This window comes from Elephas maximus, chromosome 3 (assembly GCF_024166365.1).
Source record: "Elephas maximus indicus isolate mEleMax1 chromosome 3, mEleMax1 primary haplotype, whole genome shotgun sequence".
Lineage (NCBI taxonomy): Eukaryota > Metazoa > Chordata > Mammalia > Proboscidea > Elephantidae > Elephas > Elephas maximus.
The window spans coordinates 109,043,047-109,066,067 of NC_064821.1; the positions used below are offsets into that span (position 1 = coordinate 109,043,047).

Below are 23,021 nucleotides of genomic sequence, written 5' to 3' on the forward strand. Positions count from 1 at the left end.
ATCTCACTGACATTTTCAACACTCGGGAACATATCTTCCACCATCAACTCATTTCTTGAACCATATTTATCCTGGGTAGGACAAAAAGCAATAACAAACGGAAACTTCGAGAACATCCCTATCCCTTTCTCCTCTGAGAAGAGAGAACGGATGGAGGCTGGGCAACAAACTCCCCATTTCATAAATCCCTTTATGCAACAGTCATGTCTTCTCCAAGTATGTCAGAGGAACTGACAGAATCTCTTCCTTCTTTTCCAACATGGGTCATGTTGAAACAGATATAAATTACTGTCATTTTAGCAAAGGGAGATTTAGGAGCTGTGCTGATACTATCTGTGAGAGATATGGGAAGGTGAGTTAAGGACACAGCAAAAGTACAATCTGTATGGCTTTCATGTAGGCGGTTCCAACTGTTTTACTCAGTAATAACTCCCAGCATTCCCTGCTTTAGGCCCAGGAGCTAACCCAGGTACAAGCTAACATGGGAAATCCAAGCTTAACTGAAAAGACAGACTTATGAGATAGGCACATTTTATACAATTCTTCATATAAAGTTTACCTTTTTTGCTTTAAAAAAAATTTATTTTACAAAAGCCTTCCCTTAGGGTAGAATCCTTTTAAGTAGTTAACCTATACCCTCTTTGCCAAGGTGGATTGGAAGTATGACTGAGTTGGATAAAAATGTGGGTTTTCACATAATTTTTTCAATAAATTCAAGTTATAAATCTGGTCTGGAAAGGCTCTGCTTTAAATACCGTATGTTTTTTGCGAGAACCTTATGACACCACCAGAGCACACTATTCTAAAACCACAAAGTGTCAAAATACTACCTGAAGCGATGGCTTTATTTAACAGTGTGTAGATTCTACTTCCATAATATGGTAGGGACCATCCAAGCTGTAGATGTTTGTAAAAGAAAATCTTTTCTGGTCCAGTAGATATTTCTTTGCCCATCTGCCTGTTGTGCTGGTGTTTCTGTGTGGCAGCTCTGTGGATTTATTGATGGTAAAGTGTGTGCTCTGAATTTCTTTTCCCAGATTGGTCGCTTGGTCATTGGGCAGAATGGAATCCTCTCCACCCCTGCTGTATCCTGCATCATTAGAAAAATCAAAGCCATTGGTGGAATCATTCTGACAGCCAGCCACAATCCAGGAGGGCCCAATGGAGATTTTGGAATCAAATTCAATATTTCTAATGGAGGTGAGTCTGCTGTTATTTATTTGTGGGAACTAAATGATTTTATAAGGAGTTCTGGTGGTACAATGGCTAAGTACTTGGCTGCTAACCGAAAGGTCAGTGGTTCAAAACCACCAGCGGCTCTGTAGGAAAGAAGACCTGGCAATCTGCTACTGTAAAGACTACAGCCTAGGAAACCCTATAGGGCAGTTCTATTCCGTCACATAGGGCCACTACGAATCGGAATTGATTGACAGCACCCAACAACAATAACAAACACTTTTATAAAGGTCAACACAGAATTTAGAAGCTTTACTTCATGTTTTCTGTCCTTTTCTTAGTTATGTAAAAGGTACACAGTAGAAGTTCTTTTTATGTCTTATGTACAACATGACTAAGTAGAGTGTTGTTATTTTGAGGACAATTTTATATTTATATGGATGAACCCGTAACTGAGACACTGGGGGACCAGGGTTCTGGTTCTGACCCTTAGCGAGGGGGCTCTTTGTTTCTTTTCCATGAGAGTGAAATGCTGTTTATCCCACTGTACCTGGATATAAGGAGCCATGCAGGAATGATCGTCAAACATGGTGTTTTCTTTTAGACAATCCTGATGCTTTGCTGCCTGATGATGGGGTGGTGGATGTGCTAGTGAAGAGGAATGGGTGAGCTTAACATTCTTTGTATTTTTATGTCAGCAGCACAGAATGACCCACTGTTTGCTGTTTGATTCCTAGGTCCTGCTCCAGAAGCAATAACTGATAAAATTTTCCAAATCAGCAAGACAATTGAAGAGTATGCAATTTGCCCTGACCTGCAAATAGACCTTGGAGTTCTGGGAAAGCAGCAGTTTGACCTGGAGAACAAATTCAAACCCTTCACAGGCATGTTTACCTTCTTTCCCCTTCCTGCCCATTTCCTGAGGAATTTGTCTTTCAAGGTAATAACAAGGCTCTTGAGCTTTGGAAAGATTGTGGTCACTAAGCTTTGCATACATTAATTAGCAGGTCTGGAATCGGGGCTGGGAGTCTGGAGACTAAACTCTCTGGGCCCTACCGGTGATCAGCTATATGACCTTGGGTAAGTCATTTCCAACTCACTAGGCCTCAGTTTCTATACCTGTAAAGCAAATGGCCTTGACTAGAAGACCTCCAACATTATATTCATAACTAACATTTATTGAGCTCTTATTATGTGTGAAGTTCTTCACATGCATTGTCTCATTTTATGCTCACGGTAGCTCTGTGAGGACAGCATTGTCAGTATCCATGGTTTTACAGATAAAGAAACAAAGGCTCAGAGAGGCTAAGTAACAGGCTCAAGGTCACACAATCAGTAAGTGGTAAACATGAGGATTCAAACTGAGATGTTCATATATATACAAAACCCACCCAACCCACTGCCATTGAGTCCATTCCAACTCAAAGTGACTCTATAGGACAGAGTAGAACTTCCCCATAGGGTTTCCAAGGCTATAAGTCATTATGGAAGCAGACTGCCATGTTTTTCTCCCACAGAGCGGCTGGTGGGTTCAAGCTGCTGACATTTTGGTTAGCAGCTGAGCACTTTAACCACTATGCCATCAGGGCTCCTATATATATATATTTTTCTTTTTTTCAGTAAAATAATTTACTGACCTTTTGGAGGGGTGGCTAAAATGAAACTCTCTGCATAGCTGTGGTTACATTTTGTTGTTGAATGACAAGGTATTAAAATAATTGAAGGAATAAATGTTTATGTTCATACAAATAAAATGAGAATGAGATGTTTGGCCATGTGATTTGCATTCTGACTTCACCCTAACATGTATTCTTTTCTCTGGACTGCAGTTCTATGGAATGCCTTTTTCGTTTGAACCTATCATCAGGAGCTGACAACTGCATCCTAACAAAGATATAGTGACACTTGGGTACCTCCCAAAAACATTCTTGATGTTCGAAACACTAGGGAGTTTCCTAAACATTTCATGTGTTGCAAATATTCAGAGTCCTGAAAATCCAACAACAGCAATATTTTTTAATATTTGTTTTATTCCTTTAGCAGTGTATATGAAAAATGATTCATTAAATTTTTTTCTCCCTGCTTCTTACCATTAAGTCTTGATGGCAGGGAATTTGGAAAAAGGAAAGGGAAGAAAAGTAGGCACGACTTTTTCTGTCATCTCTGACACAAAACACAGCTCTTACGGAGATGGAAAGGGAGGCAGTATGGCAGCAAAGCAGAGTTTACAGTCAGACAAACCTCACTCAGAAATCCCCTCTGTATGTCATTAGGGGGAGGGCCACTAGGTGTACCTAAAACCTAGCAAGGTGTATATAAATTTTTGTGTGAGAGACTACCTTGATTTGTAAACTTTCACTTAAGGCACAATTAAAAAAAAAAAAAAATCCCCTCTGTGGCCCATCTCAGCTGTGTGGGCAAGGTACTTAAGTTCTAGAACCTTGAATTTTATCATCTATAAAATAGGACTAATAATATTTACTTTTCAAGGCAATTGTTAGTATTGAATATCATGCAACAACCCTGGCATATTGAAGCCGCTCAATAACTATCCTTATTAAATAGCCATTGCAAGTTTACGGTAATATGATCATTTCCAAGTGTAAAAGTTCTCAATGTGTTTAGTTCCATCTCTTGGTGTTGCTTGTTCTCACAGTGGAAATTGTGGATTCAGTGGAAGCTTACGCCACGATGCTAAGAAACATCTTTGATTTCAATGCACTGAAAGAACTGCTTTCTGGGCCAAACCGACTAAAGATCCGTATCGATGCCATGCATGGAGGTATGGGGCCATTTCTCTTTAATTTCTTTCTCTGAAAGATACAAAGCTGCTCTCTACTACGTGTATCATGATGTTTTAACAAGCCTTTTCTCAAATCTCTGATAGCTTTTAAAGAGTCGTTTTTGCAGCCACTTTAGTACATTAGTCACACAGATAACTGTCTAATCATATATAGCAGAAATATTAGAGATGTTTCTCCTGGCAAACTAGTCTGAAGGTTGGCGTTTCCACATTAAGCAGCAGGAACTAGGTTTTGAGTAACATGCATCTGTTATGGCCTTTTCCTCCCCCTCAGAACATACTTTTCATTCTTCCTGAACACCCCCATCTCAGCATTTGCTAGATGTGGTAAACATGCTTCTGAACCCCACATCCCCACCCCTGCCCCCACACATTCCTTTTCTTAGAAGAGGGGAAGAGCAAGCTAAGGATTAAAGTCAGGAGCAACAGAGTGTGTGTCTCCCCCTCTTCTTCCTCTCTTGGTTGTGTGACCAGGTCAATATAAATGCCAGTGGTCATTGTAAACCTGAACCATTGGGTTTTCACACATGTAACAATATGGGCTTTCCTGGGCCCTTAGATTGTTTTTTTGTTTTTTAATACTGTAGAACTTTAGAATCTTTGAGTGTCAAGGATTCTTCCTGGTGTTGGAATTCAACCTCCTGCTTGATTGAGGAATACTTCCTGCCCTTGCTTGAACCCTTTGAGGATGTTATTCAGGGTATTCTGTTACACTGAAAAGCCACTGTTAGGAAACCTTCTTCTAGTGGGCTGACATCTTCTGTCCCTGGAACTTCTCTCCCTAGGTCCTAGCTTGACTTCTGGAGTCACACAGAATGGTTCTACATCCTTATTTGTAAAAAGCTATCCTGTCATTTCAAACCACTCAACAGACATGTATTGAGTACTTGCCACATGTACGCCTTAGGGTAGGCAGGGATTCGACAGATGACTTCCTTCAAAGAGCTTATGTTTCTTTGGAGAGATTACATGACTAACAACTAACCACTGCAGGGTCAACAAAATGAGAGTTATATGGAATTTTGAGTGTTCTCTCTGGGGATGTGGAAGAAGGCATGATTTGACTAGGGTATCAAGAAAGATTTCCTGGAAGAAGTGGCAGCAAACTCAGCTTTTATGTAAGAAATATCTGGAATGGTGGAAAATCAAGTGAAGATCATCCCCAGCTGAGACAATGGCTGTAGTAAAGGCATAAAGGCTTAAAAATAGATGTCACAATAGTGGAATGAGGAGAAGCCTGGACTGACTTGAGAAGAGAGCTTGTGATGGGCCATTGGGTTGGAGGAGTTAGTCACAGAGTAGACTTCTTTTCTCCGGGCTTCTCAGTTGTTTTTCTAATGCCTCAGTTTCTATATCCCTCACAGCCTTGGCCTCATTCTGTGGTATCTCAACACCCTTCTTACGTGTGGCTCCTAATAAACCAGAATAAAAACCAAACCCGTTGTCACTGAGTAGATGCCAACTCATAGCAACCCTACAGGACAGAAAAGAACTGCCCCGTAGGGGTTCCAAGGAGCAGCTGGTGGATTCAAACTGCCGACTTTTTGGTTAGTAGCTGAGTTCTTAACCGCTGTGCCACCAGGGCTCCAATAGTAGACAATATTTTACACTGCTTTGACGTCCGTGGCATATATTGTCGTCAGTACCTTCCTTGATGTAAATATATTCTTAACATTTTAGAGATGAATGTTAGTAGTTATACAAAATGTCACCATAAAAGTATGTGACTGGTTTTTCTTTTCATTTTGTTTCAATTCTTTTCCTTCCCATTTTATTTTTTTCTAACTTGTTTTTGTTTGTTTTTTAACCAGTTTGTCAGATCAGACATCTTGGTATAGTAGAAAGATAAGAGCTTTGAATTTCAGCTCCCATTCTCACTAGCTGTGTAAATTTGGGCAAATGTCTTCACCTCAGAACCTCAGTTTTCTCATCTAAATCTATTAACTGGAGATGATAATCATCATGGAGACATTTATAACATATGTTCTAGGTACTGTCCTCATTGCTTCATATCTATTAATTCATTTAACCTTGTGAGGTAGCTACTACTATTTATCCTCATTTTAAAAATGGGGATACTCACATATGATCAACTGATACTTGACAAAGGTCCAGTGTCAGTTAATTGGGGAAAAGATAGCCTTTTTAACAAATGGTGCTGGCATAACTGGATATACATTCGCAAAAAAATGAAACAGGACCCATACCTCACACCATGCACAAAAACTAACTCCAAGTGGATCAAAGACCTAAACATAAAGACTAAAACGATAAAGATCGTGGAAGAAAAAATAGGGACAATGTTAGGAGCCGTAATACAAGGCATAAACAGAATACAAAACATTACTTAAAATGACGAAGAGAAACCAGATAAATGGGAGCTCCTAAAAATCAAACGCCTATGCTGATCTAAAGATTTCACCAAAAGAGTGAAAAAGACTACCTACAGATTGGGAAAATTTTTTCAGCTGTGACATCTCAGACCAGCGCCTGATCTTTAAAATCTATATGATTCTGTTAAAACTCAACCACAAAAGGACAAACAACCCAATTAAAAATTGGGCAAAGGATATGAACACGCACTTCACTAAAGAAGATATTCAGGCGGCTAACAGATACATGAGAAAATGCTCTCGATCATTAGCCATTAGAGAAATGCAAATTAAAACTGCGATAAGATTCCATCTCACTCCAAAAGGCTGGCATTAATCCAAAAAACACAAAATAATAAATGTTGGAGAGGCTGTGGAGAGATTGGAACCCTTATACACTGCTGGTGGGAATGTAAAATGGTACAACCACTTTGGAAATCTATCTGGCGTTTCCTTAAGAAGTTAGAAATAGAACTACCATACAATCCAGAAATCCCACTCCTCGGAATATATCCTAGAGAAATAAGAGCCTTTACACGAACAGATATATGCACACCCATGTTTATTGCAGCATTGTTTACAATAGCAAAAAGCTGGAAGCAACCAAGGTGTCCATCAACAGATGACTGGATAAATAAATTATGGTATATTCACACAATAGAATACTACGCCTTGATAAAGAACAGTGATGAGTCTGTGAAACATTTCATAACATGGAGGAACCTGGAAGTCATTATGCTGAGTGAAATTAGATGCAAAAGGACAAATATCGTATAAGACCACTATTATAAGATCTTGAGAAATAGTATAAACTGAGAAGAACACATTCTTTTGTGGTTACGAGACGGGGGAGGGAGGGAGGGAGGGTGGGTGAGGGTTACTTACTGATAAGATAAGAACTACTTTAGGTGAAGGGAAGGACAACACTCAATACAGGGAAGGTCAGCTCAACTGGACTGGACCAAAAGCAAAGAAGTTTCCTGAATAAACTGAATGCTTCGAAGGTCAGCGGAGCAAGGGCAGGTGTTTGGGAACTATGGCTTAAGGGGACATCTAAGCCAATTGGCAAAATAAATTCTATTAAGAAAACATTCTGCATCCCACTTTGAAGTGTGGCATCTGGGGTCTTAAATGCTAACAAGCGGCCATCTGAGATGCATCAATTGGTCTCAGCTCACCTGGATCAAAGGAGAATGAAGAACACCAAGGTCACAAGATAATTATGAGCCCAAGAGACAGAAAGGGCCACATGAACTAGAGACTTACATCATCCTGAGACCAGAAGAACTAGATGGTGCCTGGCTACAACTAATGACTGCCCTGGCAGGGAGTACAACAGAGAACCCCTGAGGGAGCAGGAGATCAGTGGGATGCAGACCCCAAATTCTCATAAAAAGACCAGACTTAATGGTCTGACCGAGACTAGAAGAATCCTGGCGGTCATGGTCCCCAAACCTTCTGTTGGCCCAGGACAGGAACCATTCCTGAAGCCAATGCATCAGACATGGATTGGACTGGACAATGGGTTTGAGAAAGATGCTGATGGGGAGTGAGCTACTTTTATCAGGTGGACACTTGAGACTGTGTTGGCATCTCCTGTCTAGAGGGGAGATAGGAGGGTAGAGGGGGTTAGAAACTGACAAAATGGTTACTAAAGGAGAGACTGGAAGGAGGGAGCAAGCTGACTCATTAGGAAGAGAGTAAATGGGAGTATGTAGTAAGGTGTGTATAAGTTTATATGTGAGAGACTGACTTGATTTGTAAACTTTCACTTAAAGCACAATAAAAATTATTTTAAAAAATGGGGATACTGAGGCACAGAGATTAAATAACTTACCTACAGTCATATAGTCAATGATTGGCAGATTTGGGATTTGAACACAGGCACTCTGATTACGGAGTCAGAGCTCATAAGCACTAAGCTTAAATGCTTATAGGGTTGTTTGAAGGACTGAATGATAAAATGTTTGAGAAGCACCTGGCACAGGTGTATAGCAGAGCTTCAGTAAGGGTTAGTCCCCTTCCCTGCCCTCATTATTCCCCCCATGAACTGGCCCCAACCTTTCCAAACTAATCTTTCATTATTCCTTTTTGTGAAACCTTCTATCCACTCAGATTCATCTCTCCACTGGTCCCTGAATGTAGTCTGCAAGTTCTCGTTTTGCTTATGTCATTCTGCTCTCTGAGTGCCTCGGCCTTGACCCCAATCCTCTCATACTTTAATAATATTTATTTTCTTATTCTTTGTACTTTTATTTCATGCTTCACATAGTTGTGGGACCGTATGTAAAGAAGATCCTCTGTGAAGAACTTGGCGCCCCTGCAAACTCGGCAGTCAACTGCGTTCCTCTGGAGGACTTTGGAGGCCACCATCCAGACCCCAACCTCACCTATGCAGCAGACCTGGTGGAGACCATGAAGACAGGAGAGCATGATTTTGGGGCTGCCTTTGATGGCGATGGGGTGGGTACAAGTGAATTTACGTGAACTCTGATGCAGGCCAGGCATGATCCTGCAGGTAAAGGTGGGTTGCTTCTGCCAGGCTCTGGGAGCCTAGTCAGTGACGTTCAAGGACTCCTCATTGCTCCAGAGGTCAGGACTAAGTTATCAGAAGACAGAAATAACATGCTTGAAGTGTAACCCATGTGCTTACTTTCAGACATTCGTGTTTGCTAGGAGTGGGAAGGTGATTAGGTCCCATTTATGTTGTAATGACTGGTGCTTCATGAACTGGTTGGGCTCTAGATACCTGTCTTAAGGTGTGTTTCTGTTCTTAACCAGCAACTGGCTACTCACTCAATTTTATAGAAAGGATTTGGCCATATATTATACCCATTCCTTCATCCACATTAGCTGAATGATTAAATTATAATTTAATAGCCTACTTGAAGACTCCAGTGACAGAATTAACCTTTTATCCCTTCTCTACGATTTTTTTTTTTAAATAAACAAGCTGTTTTATTTAAATTGGTAAATATGCAATAGATAAGGAAAAGACAGTGTCTTATTCAGGCTTGTATTCTTGGTGTCTGGCAGATAGCAGGCATGATACATACACACTTGGTTGAAAACACTCTTTTTGTTGTTGCTATTGTTTTCTAACATCAGCTAGAATCCACTATTTTCCTGAAATACAATTTTTCCAATTTCAAAATTTTGGGAAATTAAAGGGGTTCCTAGCAGAGACCATTTTACAATGCATCCTTCTGATACAGTGCATGATGGGAGTTTTCCCACCATACTCTCAGTTAATTGAGTACCTCCCCTGTACCAGACATCAAGGAAGCAGTGAAGGTAGCATGTCTTGTTAGGAATAGCACCAAATGGAGGGGTCATGATTTATAAGCACTTCCTTTAAGAAGGCTGCCTTTGTTCCTCGGAGGATGCCTGGAGACTTACCAACCTGTGTAACCAGCCAACATCTCCTCTCAGTGCATTCTCTCTGCTCCTTTGAGAGAGAGGTGATTGGTTGCAGAGTTTGGAAAAGGTCTAGGAGGTTAAGTTAGCTGGCCTTTGGATGGAGAATAGAATATTTGGCTCTAAAGGAGTTTGTTTTAACTCCCAAGGGCCCGATGGTACTGTCCAAATCCATTAAAAATAAAATCTAGTATTTATAACCCAGAATAAATGTATCAGTTTTAAATTATATAGTTTTAAATGTTATGAAACCCTATTTAAAAGAGTTTGATTGAAAGGTCTTCCTTTTAATCTTGCTTCTCCCAAAGGATCGAAACATGATTCTGGGCAAGCATGGGTTTTTTGTGAACCCCTCAGACTCTGTGGCTGTCATTGCTGCCAACATCTTCAGCATTCCTTATTTCCAGCAAACCGGGGTCCGTGGCTTTGCACGCAGCATGCCCACGAGTGGTGCCCTGGACCGGTAGGTCTCTCCCTTCTCTTGGCCCTCCTTGTCACTGGTCATCCTGGTCTTCATTGTGCTATTCCCTGTGCCTGGAACACTCTTCCCTCCCCTTTCAGCTTAGGCATCTGATGCATAGTGTGTGCCAAAAAATATTTATTATGTGAGGGAATGGGAGATGTATTTGGATTAGGTGTCCTTGCTCTGTGCTCCCATAGTACCCTGCACTTCCACCATCGTAGCCCTTGTCACACCGTGTTCTGGTAGCCTGTTTATTAGCCTCTCTCACCTACTAGACTGTAAACTTATACAGAGGAAAGACTGGTTTATCTACCATCCCAAACTCTGCTTGACCATAGTGACTGGCGCATAGTAGAATACACATACACACATGCACACAAAACCAAACCCATTGCTATTGAGTTCACTCTAACTCATAGTGACCCTATAGGGCAGAGTAGAACTTGGAAACTCCTCCTGTTTCCAAGGAATGGCTAGTGGATTTGAACTGCTGACCTTTTGGTTACCAGCTGAACTCTTAACCACTACACCATCAGGGCTCCATATATATATATATATATATACACACACATACACACACATACCTATACGTATATATGTATGTGTGTGTGTGTATATATATATTTATTTTAAAAATAAATGAATGAATGATTGATTGAATGTTAAGGAATGGATGGCACTTCCACCCACTCAAGGGATCATTCTAGAGGATTATTTCCTTTAGCAGCATGCATATAGTTAGGGTGAAAGAGCAGTTTTAAATAATTTCAGTGTTTGAACAAAACTTTCACAGAAACTTTCCCTGCCCACCCTCATTAGATGCCCATGTACAAATAAAGTTAGTAAATGTTTCTTTGTCCAAAATCTAAATTAACAGAAAAGTCAAATAGTTATTAAAAACCTATACACACACATGCAAAAAACACCTCTCACCCCGCCTAAACACTGAATTTTGTAAGAAATAAAAGAACCAGTGACAAGAAGTGGTTTACATCTCAGATGTGTTTGTTTGTGTATTATTATCACTTCATTATACAAAGGCGTTAAGGTAGCTTTTGAAAACATATCTAAAACAACTGAAAAATCTAAGTAATAAGTAGCAAATGAGCACTAGGGAAAATGTTAACTAGAATATATCACGTGCCTAGTAAATGTTTGCTGAATGAATGAACAGAGAGTGAGAGAAAGAAAGGAAGGAAGAAAAAAGGATTAAGGCTACGGAGAAAGGTGGAATGTATGTATCTAGATTCTTAAGTAATAGCTAATATTTATTGAGCATTACCTTGTGCCACATGCTAAGTACTTTACATGTTTTGAGTAACTTAATTCTCAAACCAAACCCCAAAGGTAAATGTTATTAATAACCTAATTTTACAGTTGGGAAAACAAAAGGACAGAGAAGTAATTTCCCCAAAGTCACCCAGCTAGTAAATGGCTGAGTCAGGATTTGAACCCAGAGTCTCTGCTCCCAACCACTGGGTCATGCAGGAGTTTCGCATGGGGTGTTACAGAATTAGTGCTGACTTCGCTTGAGCTAATAAGAAAATAATGACTAAGTTTCATATATAAACCAAAAACCAAACCCAGTGCCATAGAGTCAATTCCAACTCATAGCGACCCTATAGGGAAGAGTAGAGCTGCCCCATAGAGTTTCCAAGGATTGCCTGGGGGATTCGAACTGCTGACCCTTTGGTTAGCAGCCATAGCACTTAACCACTACACCACAAAGGTTTCTGAGTTTAATATATAGTGGTTTGTAATTTATAAAATGCTTTTACCTTTACCATCTCAACTGATCCTCATTTTGTTGTTGTGTGCCGTTAAGCTGATCCTCATAGCAAACCTTATTTTACAGAGAGGTTAACAGTCTTGCCCAAGATCCCACAGCGAAATCAGAGCCAGAATTAGGACCCAAGTTTCTGTCTTCAGATCCTACCCCTGAAGTCATGAGCTGGTTTGTGGTCGTGCTACTGCAAGTACACCTGTCGGGTTCTATAATAAATTCTCTGTCATCTAAGACCAGTGTTATTCCAATTTTTGGAAAAATTGATATGCTACCTATAGAATCTCAGCGGAAATACCTCGTTACCCAGATCAAAGTCTAATGTATTTTCATAGTTTTCAAAACATGCCTTGATTGAGCTGTCATAAATTTAATTTTCCTAAAATGTTAGAATCCAAACATGACATTGCTTTGCTAGGAATAAGGCAAGCGTTCTGGAAAGCACATTTCACTAAAACAGTGAATGAAACTTACCAGGTAACTTTTTCCGTTCGAATGAATAAAAATCTTAAAAACTTGCTCAAAGGAGGTTTTCAATAGTCAAACGATATATAAACCAAGCCTGTTGCCATTGATTTAGTTCTGACTCATAATGATCCCATGCATTAAGGGTAGAACTGAGCTCCATAGGGTTTCCTTGACTGTAATCTTTACAGAAGCAGATTGCCAGGCCTTTCTTTCATGGTGCTGCTTGGTAGGTTCAAACCACCAGCTTTGCAATGAGCACAAACCGTTTGGGCCACCCAGGGACCTAAACGATATATAAAACCAAAACCCATTGCCGCCAAGTCAGTTCCAACTCATAGCAACCCTATAGGACGGAGTAGAACTGCCCCATAGGGTTTCCAAGGAGAGATAGGGAGAAGTAAAAGATGTGTTGGAGGGAAAAGGGGACCACTGATCAGTGTGAGCGAAGCCAGTACAAATGGGTGACCCCGTTAGGTACTTTCTCTCTGGGCCCTTCTGGTGCACGCAGTCCTGGCTGGGTGACTTTGGGCTGACCACAGAGCATTCTCAGCTCTGTTTCCCTCTGTAAAATGATGACTTCCCAGATGCAATATTCTGTGATTCTGTGATACTAGAAGTGCGTTCAGACATCATTCTTTTGTTCTTTATGGAATGGGTGTAGAGGCAGTTTTTATCCAACACGCACAGGTTTAAATTGGCTAAAAGACAGACGTGCATTTTGCTACTGTTGCTTCTTCTAAAATATTAAACTCAGTGATCTCAATTAAGCCTTTCATTTTCCTCTTTTACCCTTCTCTCCTGAATCTCTATATAATAGCCCATTGTGCACAAGTTTTCTCTTAAACGATTTTCCACCAATCTGAGAATTATGTATATCTCTGAGCGATGCTAAATGGGACCCTTGATTACAATAACGGTTGCTATTTTCCATCCCTCACATGGCCATGCTAATGGTCCTGCTGTGATGTAACTTTGATTTCATGCCTTTGAAGGGTGGCTAATGCTACAAAGATCTCTTTGTATGAGACTCCAACTGGCTGGAAGTTTTTTGGGAATTTGATGGATGCAAGCAAACTGTCCCTTTGTGGGGAGGAAAGCTTCGGCACTGGTAAGTCCGCGCTCCTGCGCTCACATTTTCTTGCCTGTAAACACTGCTTACAGTGAAAGCTTAGACTGCTATAAGGCGGCACTGAAATAGCAATGGTAGCTGGTGTGTCCTAAATCAGGATACCAGTTATTTATAACAACCCTGATGAAGTGTACACATTTGAAAAGCCGCGAGCACGTTCAGCCAGGAAGGCTAATTTTACTTTCAGAGGATCACATCTACCAAGGCAGGATGTTTGCGGGCCTCCTCAGTGGCCTGGCCATTGAGTCCATAGGGATTAAATCGAGTGATAAACATATTTTTCTTCCCTCAGTGGTCAAGGAAACCTTTATAAATGTTTTCATTTCTGGCGAGAAATATGGTGGAATGAGTCACTTTTTTGTTTTTATTTAAGGGGGGTTTCCAGCACAACATTAAATCTTTCTTAAAGGCCCAAGGTTTCTATAGCAACAAGTTATGATTTATCACGGCTAAATGAAGGGAGACTAGTAGGGTGGAATTAAGTTGCTAGGTAATCGAGAAATTAAAAAATATATCCTAGTCTTTGAGGGCATATGTGTAATTGTAATATTGTGACAGAGTGGAACACGGTGTGTTTTAGGGATGGCCCAAGACCCTTAGACCCCACTTTATGTCTTCTCCCCTTTCCTCCCTGCTGGTGCATATAGTGACCTGAAGTCCCACCTACTTGGTGACCTTCCCTGCTACCATTCTATCTAGTTCAATCTCTCTTTTCTAAATATCCATTGATGGATGTGACTCTAATGTGTTGGTCTCCAGCTAGGTTGTAAGGTACTTTAGTGGCCACATCTCTTCTCCTCTTACTCTCTCCTTGCCCCATAGTTTGAAACAAAGGGACCAATCTTCTTGGTCCTTCAGTACTCTACTGTCACCTTTTAGCAAAGCAATCAAAACCAAACATTCTGTCAGCCTTACAGTTGGATTAGAATTCACGTTAGGTTAAATAGAAGGGAATACTGATTTCATTTCTGTTCATACAAGTCTGAGGGTGGGGTGAGCAAAATGAGCTGATAAATTTGAGGCACATATTTACAAAGTTCTAAGCAATTTAATATCCTTGAGGGAGTGAGATTACTTCTTGGCAATGGATCGACTTGATAGAATTGGAGGGTGTTAAGAAAGATGGATGAATGTTGGGTTTGGACGATTTCCATAAAGAAAGCTAGACAATTTCCCAAGATCTATGTCTTTGGTCACAGATTACAAGGCCATTGCTTAGTCCTTTCCTACCTCATAAAATACGTATAAAACCAGTAACAAAACCAATTGCTGTTGAGTTGTTCTGACTCACAGCAGCCATTTTACTCCACAGGGTACTAGATGAATGACCAATGAGCCTGTGAGGTGTTTTTTTTCCCCCATAAGATTCTTCTAGGGTTATCCAGTTCAGGCTTGATATCAGTCCTTCTTTATAGACAGAAATGTCTTTGAAGGCAAGCACCATGTGTAGACCTTGGTGCATGAGCCCAGTAAAAACTAGTGGAACAGAGAAGTCTAGAATAGGGTATATGGAAGAATAGTCATTCCATGAGAGGGTTCTGGGGTTGATGAAAATTGGAAAACTTGGAATATGCCTTTCTATCTTGTATATTCACAATGATATTAGCATTTGAAGATTCCAAAGCATTTTATGTAAGGACTCCTGTTGGTACAAAAAAAAAAAAAAAAAATTATTATTATTATTTTTTTTTTACAGTTTTGCCCAAACATATTTAACCGCAGTTATCTTTTTTTTTTTTTTCTTGTGGTACATCCAGCAACATCTTGCCCCACAAACCCATATGGGAAGCACTGGGCAAGATGGATCAGAGCCCTAGAGCCAAGTAGGAGCCCCCAGTGTTGACTGGCTCAGAACACGGCTGAAGTCAGAACAACACAAGCTATTACTTTTTCATATGAAAAAAAAAAGGTTCATATGAGAGTCCTTCAAATACTGGAAGGCAGCTCTCAGGTCCTCTCCTCTCCAGGCTCTCCATCCTTAGTGCCTCCAGTCATTCTTCATTTTGCACCAGCTTCTAGATGTTTCCAAATACATCAATGCCCCTCTTAGATGGTCATGCCCATAACTGAGGCCAAATCCTCCAGCATTGATCTGACAAGTGAAGAGTAGGGTAGGGTGATTATTTCTAGAGATTTGGGCACTATGCTTTTCTTAATATAACTTTCATTTATGTTAGCTTTTAGAAAGTTCTGTAATATCATTTAGCCCATATAAGGTTGTAGATAATTAAGCCCTTTAAAGATTTTACCATTGATCATTTGTTATGAAAAATGCCCCATATTGTATTTGTGGAACTGATTTCTTTGAATGAAAATATTAGACTTTGCACTACTCCTTGTTAAAGCTTGTTCCCATTGGTTTATTTATTAACTTACTCAACAAATACTAAGTGTTAACTGTAATTTTATCTTCCCTTTTATATCTTTTATATGCAGAGAGAGAATACTTCATGAGAATAATTCATAAGCTTTCTCTATTTCTCTGAAAAAGATAATTTGTTCTGTAATATTCTGAGATAAATATTTTAAAAATTAGGCTATGTCATCTATGGTCTTAACTTCTATGGATGAGTGCAGCTGAACCTATTTAATTGAACTTAGGATCTCTTCATTTATAGAGGAGTTAGTTCCACTTACAGATTCCCTTGTTGGTGCCATACTCCCAACGGTCCCTTTACAGAGTGCTCTCAGGGGGGACATTAGTGACTCTATGAGCTTTGGAAGCTTTGAATTCTATAGCTTAGTTGAGTATAATTTATTTCTGTATTTTACCAGGCCAGAGCAGAGGCAATTTCTCAGAAAAGCCTCCCTGACCTTCCAGAGTGGGTCAAAACCCGTTAGTATTGGCTCTCATGGCACCAATACCTCTCCTTTGTTGTACTTACTGCGGCTGTAATTTTACAGTTATTTATGATTATTTAATTAATGTCTGTTGGCTTCACTAGACTGTAAGTATCATGAGGACAGGAATCACACCTGTCTTGTTCTCCATTGTATCTCCAGAGCCCCCCCAGAGTACCCAGTAGGTGCTCAGCAAACGCTTGTTGAATGACTGAGCGAGCACACTTTTCATTTAGATAAACAGAATCTTGGTGTTGGAAAGGAAAGGAGATTCACAGTCATCCAGCATAATTTCATGCTGGAATCACCCCAAGTGACCAGTCAGTGGTTTTCTTCCAAACCCCCGCTTGAGTGGAGAATCCACTCCTCACCTCCTGCAGCAGCCTGGGATTCCGGAGAGGACTCAGAGTCGGGCACCCCAAGGTCTTTGTGATAAGAGGCAAGCTTTAGAAAAGGGAGAAGTTAACTTGCAAAGAGTTTCAAAGGATCAGACTTCAGAAGAACTAGCTCATCAAATAAAACAAACCACCAACATTTAAAAGAAAAGAGACACAAACCCATATGTAATATTACTGAGGTTACAAATATACATTAGTCTGTTCATGGTGGAGAAACAGCAACTTTCTCACATGATTCTCATAACCACAGAGGCTGCCTCCTTAAACATCAGCATCACGAAAGCCAAGGATAAAGATGTGTTTGTTAGGGAGTCAGAAATGGTCACAGTTTTATAATATTTTGGGCATCAGCACTAGACAAGGTGAACCTGTTATTTTTGATTGATCTCATGGCGCAAAGTTGTTTTTTTCCTCCTAGTTGAAGAACATAATGTACACGTCATGCATTATGGTGGCAGGGCAACATGTCATTTCTGTCTCACCTTGAACCTGGTGGGAAATTGGGAGGACAGTTCAACGTGATGTCGCTGAATGGAATAAAATATACCAGCAAATTATGATCAGGTCAGGTTTGGTGGTTAGCAATATCTTTTTACCTGTTCCATCTTCAAAATGTTCTAGTGATAATACAGGAGTCCCTGGGTTGTGCAGATGGCTAAGCACTGGACTACTAACTGCAAGGTTGGTGATTCGAACCCACCCAGAGGTACCTTGGAAGCAAGGCCCAATGATCTGCTTCCAAAAGGTCACAGCCTTGAAAACCCTATGGAGCACTGTTCTACTCTGAAACACATGGGGTGACCATGAGTTGGAATCAACCCAATGGCTATTGGCTTGGTTTTTGATTTAGTGATAATACATCACATAGGAGTGAAAACTTGAAGTACAGCATTAAAGCTTTGCTGATTTTTTTTTTTTAATTTCTTATTAAAAGTCCTTCATGTCTGCACATCTTTTCATTGATCTACTCTACAATGTTTCTTGAATTTCTACTGTGTCCCAAACACTGTATTAGGCTCTGAAGATAATGGTGAGCAAGACCTCCTTGTGGAGGGCTCCATGGAGTTTACATCTGGGAAAGGAAGTCAGACCCTAGCCAGGTAATTACAAGTGCACCAAGTTATAGAAGGTGAAGAACAGAGTTCTCTGATTTATAGTCAGGGCACCTAACCTGGTTTTGCAGATGCAAGGATCAGATTTTCTATCTAGCTCTGTGCCCATTTTAATTTGCATAGCTCTTGAGTACCTTTCCAAGTAGGTAAAACCCCAGGGGAAGGTTGGTTGCTCCAAACTGTGGAGATTTCCCAAACACAATACCCCAATAGAAATAGGCTTGTACCCTTGTTATAACTAACTCAGTTAAACTGTTACTTGCATGTCTGCCGTTCTCACCTGTATGTGTTCATCTGTGAGGGCAGAGGACATGGCTTCTTTATCTCCATATTTGACTGTGTCCTTGCAACATGGTAGCCACTGATTTATTTTGTTGAGCGTGAAATGAAGTTTATGTTAAGACACAGTTCCTGCCCATCAGGCAGAGACGGATTACACAATAAACAAGGTACGCCTGGGTTTGCTTGTCCTTACTTACAAATCTGTAGTGCACAATTTCACCTGTTTTTCACCACATCTAGTCTGAATTGACTCGACGGCAATGGGGTTGAATACATTAGCAAGTAAACACAAGTAAGCTGTGCGCACCCTGCTTGCTGGTTAATCTGTCCCTGCCATCAGGCACTTACTATCTTCCTCCAAAGGCACCTCGTGGGAAGGAAACAGAGTTCTAGGAGCAGTCACAAGGCAATGCAGGATTAATTGCTAAATGGAAAGTCTGGGGGGCCATGGGGGAGAGCATCCTGGGAGCTGAAGTGGTCTGGAAAAGGCTTCCTGAGGAGCTCACCCTTCCTTTCAGAGTGAAGTCATCTAGGCAGAGGAAGGCAAAGAGGACTACAGACAGACAGAGCAGGTCTGCTGAGCCTCCCAGCCAGTCAAGCTGAGTTCTGACCATGTTCTGGGAAACTGTTATTGCGAACTGTCTGTGTGCCAGGCACCAGCTCAGCATGCAGCTCATAGTCTAGGGTGGGGTCAGACAAGTAATGATACAACAGGGGTAAGTACAGGGTACTGCACTAGCACCTAGAAAAGAGAGACAAAGAAGGTGTAATGGATGAGGCTGACGTGGAAAGTAATTGCAAGAGATATTAGCCAGGCTAATATGTAGGGTGGAAATTTCCAGACAGAACAGCATGTTCAAGAGTCTGGAGAGGAGAGAGAGACAGAGAGGGAAAGACAGAGAGCCAGACAGGCAGATGCTAGTGCTTTTGGAGAACTCCATGGAGCTGTTTTTGAGCTGCCATGTCCCCATTCTTAGGTCCGTCTAGCCAGGGCAGGAGCCGGGGCAGTTCCTGAGGTGCCCATACTGGTAACTGCAACTTAATCCCTAAACTGTTAGCTCCTGGCTCCTTCAGCAAGGTCTGACATTTTTCTTGGATGAGACCCCAGAATATGCCCTGACTGAGCTGAGTTTGTACTTATCACAGGGTGCTGAATAGGCCGAAGTAAAGTGACAGGTGTTTGAAGATGCTGAAAGAGCAGAATTCCCTCGCACTCAGTTGGCCCCTTGGCTGGACCAAGTATGAAGAGACCCAATGCCAAACCCGCCACTGTTTCTGTGTCGGCTGGGCCTAGTGGTCCTTGCTGACAGTGTTTTCCCTTTTCTCACAGTTAAGCGATCTTACCTTCTTTTCCTTTTAATAAATATAAAGGAAAAAAAATGATACAAGTAATCCACGTTAATTATGGGAAAATTAGATAAGGAAAAAGAAAAAAAAACACTAATTCTGTTGTCTAGAGAAAAGAACATAATGGGTTATATTCTTCTGTTTTCCTCCCTAATATGTATAATTGGGGAGCATTATTTTAAATAATTTTCACTAAAAGTTTTTTATGTTTGTCATTATTCACAATGGTATTTTGCATTTATATGTTACTTAGGGATTTATAAAATACTTCCATTTTATCACAGTAATTTCTCACAACTGTGTGAAAGAGGTGGTTTTATTCTCATTTTACAGTTGAAGAAACCGAGACTCAGAAAAGTTAAGTGAATTGTCCAAATTCAAACAGCTTATAAGCATCAGAGCCTCAAAGTCAAGTTTTCTAACGCTTAAGTATAAAGCATTTTCCACTGAAACACAACTGCAGAAACAACAACAGCTTTAGAAATACACAACACACACACACGCCCCATTGCCTTTTTTCCCACTGGAAACCTGTTATGGTTCAGCAAAACACTGAAAGAAATGAAATTTACCCAGCTTTTACGAGTATTAATCATAACTCCTAGAGTTTTGACACATCCAAGGTGATTACTGGTGTTAATCAGAATTTCCAGAGACTGATGATCTTGCAAATGGACTAGAATATTTGCTTATGTTACCCAGAACATATATTTTGTGTATAATATTTGGCCATGTGATTTAGTTATCTCCAAGTAACTTGGTCAGAGTTGGGTATGATTTTTTATTTTATTTTCATTTCCACAGAAAAGAAAAAGCCAAATTCCTTACTTTGAGTAGGAAAAGAACGAAGGAACACTGCCCCCATGCTTTGCTTCAGCCTAGCCTAAAAGAAAAAAGAAAGTAAGAAAAAGAATAAAAGGAAAGGAGAAAAAACCCAGAGGAGCACAAATAATTCCAAGCTGTATACTGCTGTCATGAATTCCCAGTTATATGAGGGAAGCTGCCCAAATCTCGCTTCTCGGGATGAACTGTTTCCAAAACATATCATCATTTGCAAAAGGAGAGAGCTAACTTTCTGTTCCTTAAAATAGCAGTAAAGGCAAATAGATAATAAAAATAGGTAAACATTTCCAAAATTTGTTATAAAATGCTAAAAATATTGCCTAATATCTCTAGTTTTAGTAGCATCCAGGTTTAGAACTGTGGCTTCTAAAAGTGGTAGCCTACTGAAGAGAAAATCTTGTGAAAGAAAAAGTCTTATGTTCTCATCAAACAAAAAGAGAAAGAGAAAACTTTGGAGTAGATTCATTTGTTTGTTCGTTTACGCACTTCTTCTCAATTAGTTATTTACCTTATTCCATGTGCTATGCGAGTCACCAGGCTTAGTTACAAGGATAATTAAGAGATTGTCTCTGACTTCAAGAAGCTCATGGTTAGTTGAGAGACAGACTCATAAACAGATGGTTGAGGCTGAAGGAGGATGGCGGCATACGAGATGTTTTGAGCACATTGCTATAGGAAAAGAGAAGGAAGCTCATAACTGTTCAGGGAAGCAGGGAGCTAGACTCACAGAGAGGAGTGGACATTTGAGGTTGGTCTAGAAGGGTGAAGAGGGGGAAGGAGACAAACTTACCACATATATGCTATGTAACCAGCATTGTGCTAGGTACTCTGACAGTGCCACGAAGACCCAGGCACTTAAAATTTTCATGGCATGATAATATGCCAGACACTATTATAGAAGAGTTATATAGCATCTGTCTTAGTTATCTAGTGCTGCCATAACAGAAATACTGCAAGTAGATGGCTTTAACAAAGAGAAAATTTATTTTCTCACTGTCTAGTAGGTTACAAGTCTGAATTCAGGGCTCTGGCTCCAGGCGAAGGCTTTCTGTCTCTGTTGGCTCTAGAGGAATGTCCTTGTCCTCAATCTTCCCCTGGTCGAGGAGCTTCTCAGGTGCAGGAACCGCATGTCCAAAGGACACACTCTGCTCCTGGTGCTGCTTTCTTGGCGGTATGAGGTACCCAACTCTCTGCTTGGTTCTCTTTCCTTTTATCTCTTGAGAGATAAAAGGTGATGCAGGCCACACCCCAGGGGAACTCCCTTTACCTTGGATCAGGGAGGTGACCCGAGTAAGGGTTATGTTACAATCCCAACCTAATCCTCTCAACATAAAATTACAATCACAAAATGGAGGACATCCACACAATACTGGGAATCATGGCCTAACCAAGTTGATACACACATTTTTTTGGGTGGGGGGCATAATTCAATCCATGACAATGTCCTATTCAGAAATCCAAAAATAGAGCCTAATATAATCGGGGGGGTTTTTTAGAATAATGAATTTAAAGGCAAAAAAAAAAAAAAGAGAAAGTTGTGTTCCACATAAGGCCCCTTGGAAAAGTGTCTCCATCTTCTTTTGCCAAAGAACATGCATATAAACACATCCAGAGGTGCCAGTTTGTTAATTTTGGTAAAGACTTTAACAAGGCCTTTAGCCGGAGACAGATGTGTCGTATATTAACTAGTCCCTGTTGGTTAAAGAAAGATGTCCTAGAATTGGAGTTATTAGATCCAAATTTAGATTCATTTTTAAGACTTTGATACTTTTTGTCAAATTGTTTTCTGAAAGATTGTACCAGTGTCCAGCCCACCAGCGGCACATTGAAATCCCATTTTCCTTATACTTTCTGATGCTGAGCGTTCTCATTTTTCAATCTATGGCTACTTATCAGGGAAACAGCAGTTTCTTATTATGGTTTTAACTTTATTTTCTCTTATTATAAAGATAATGGCAGCTTTTTATCATGTTAACGGGTTATCTATATGTATTGTCTACTGATATATATCCTTTGCCTGTTTTTCTGTTGAGGTTTGGCCTTTTTCTTAACATGTAAGACTTTTTTTTCCTATTTTAAGTGTATTAAACATCTACCTTACATTGGAAAGGTTTTTTGGTCAATGGCCTTTTGATTTTATCTATAGTAGTTTTCTTGTATACAAATGCTAATTTTCAAGGTAGGCAGATACGTCCATTTTTTTCCCCTTATGAATTCTTCATTTACATGTATTTACCACCTACCAGTCTTAAAAAATACTTATCAGTATCTTCTAGTACTTAAAGGTTTCAGTTTTTACGTTTGAATTTTTAATCCCTCTGGAATTCCTTTAGGTATGGTGTTTTGTAAGGATAAAGTGGAAATTTTTTTACTACTGTTTAGCCAGTTATCCAAACACCATTCAGAAAGTAAGCCGTCCTTTTCCGGCAGGCTTGAGACACACCTTTATCATATTCTTGAGTCTCATGTGTGCTTGGGTCTTTCGGGTCTTTTCTAGGCTCTTTCTTTTGTTCCATTGAGCTATCAGACTATTTTAATTATTGAAAATTTATGATGGTGGCTCATGTCCCTTTGCGGCTTCCCTTAT

At 40.2% G+C, this 23,021-nt stretch overlaps 1 protein-coding gene across 2 annotated transcripts in view; it reads left to right on the forward strand.

Moving 5' to 3' along the window:
- Positions 1 to 23,021, forward strand: part of PGM1 (phosphoglucomutase 1) — a 76,828-nt gene that overhangs the window by 42,105 nt on the left and 11,702 nt on the right. For both annotated transcript variants that reach the window (XM_049879474.1, XM_049879475.1), the window contains exons 2-7: positions 1,038 to 1,200; positions 1,914 to 2,060; positions 3,833 to 3,958; positions 8,624 to 8,814; positions 10,077 to 10,231; positions 13,475 to 13,590. In XM_049879474.1, the coding sequence (XP_049735431.1) occupies positions 1,038 to 1,200; positions 1,914 to 2,060; positions 3,833 to 3,958; positions 8,624 to 8,814; positions 10,077 to 10,231; positions 13,475 to 13,590 (898 nt within the window). The remainder of the gene's footprint in view (positions 1 to 1,037; positions 1,201 to 1,913; positions 2,061 to 3,832; positions 3,959 to 8,623; positions 8,815 to 10,076; positions 10,232 to 13,474; positions 13,591 to 23,021) is intronic.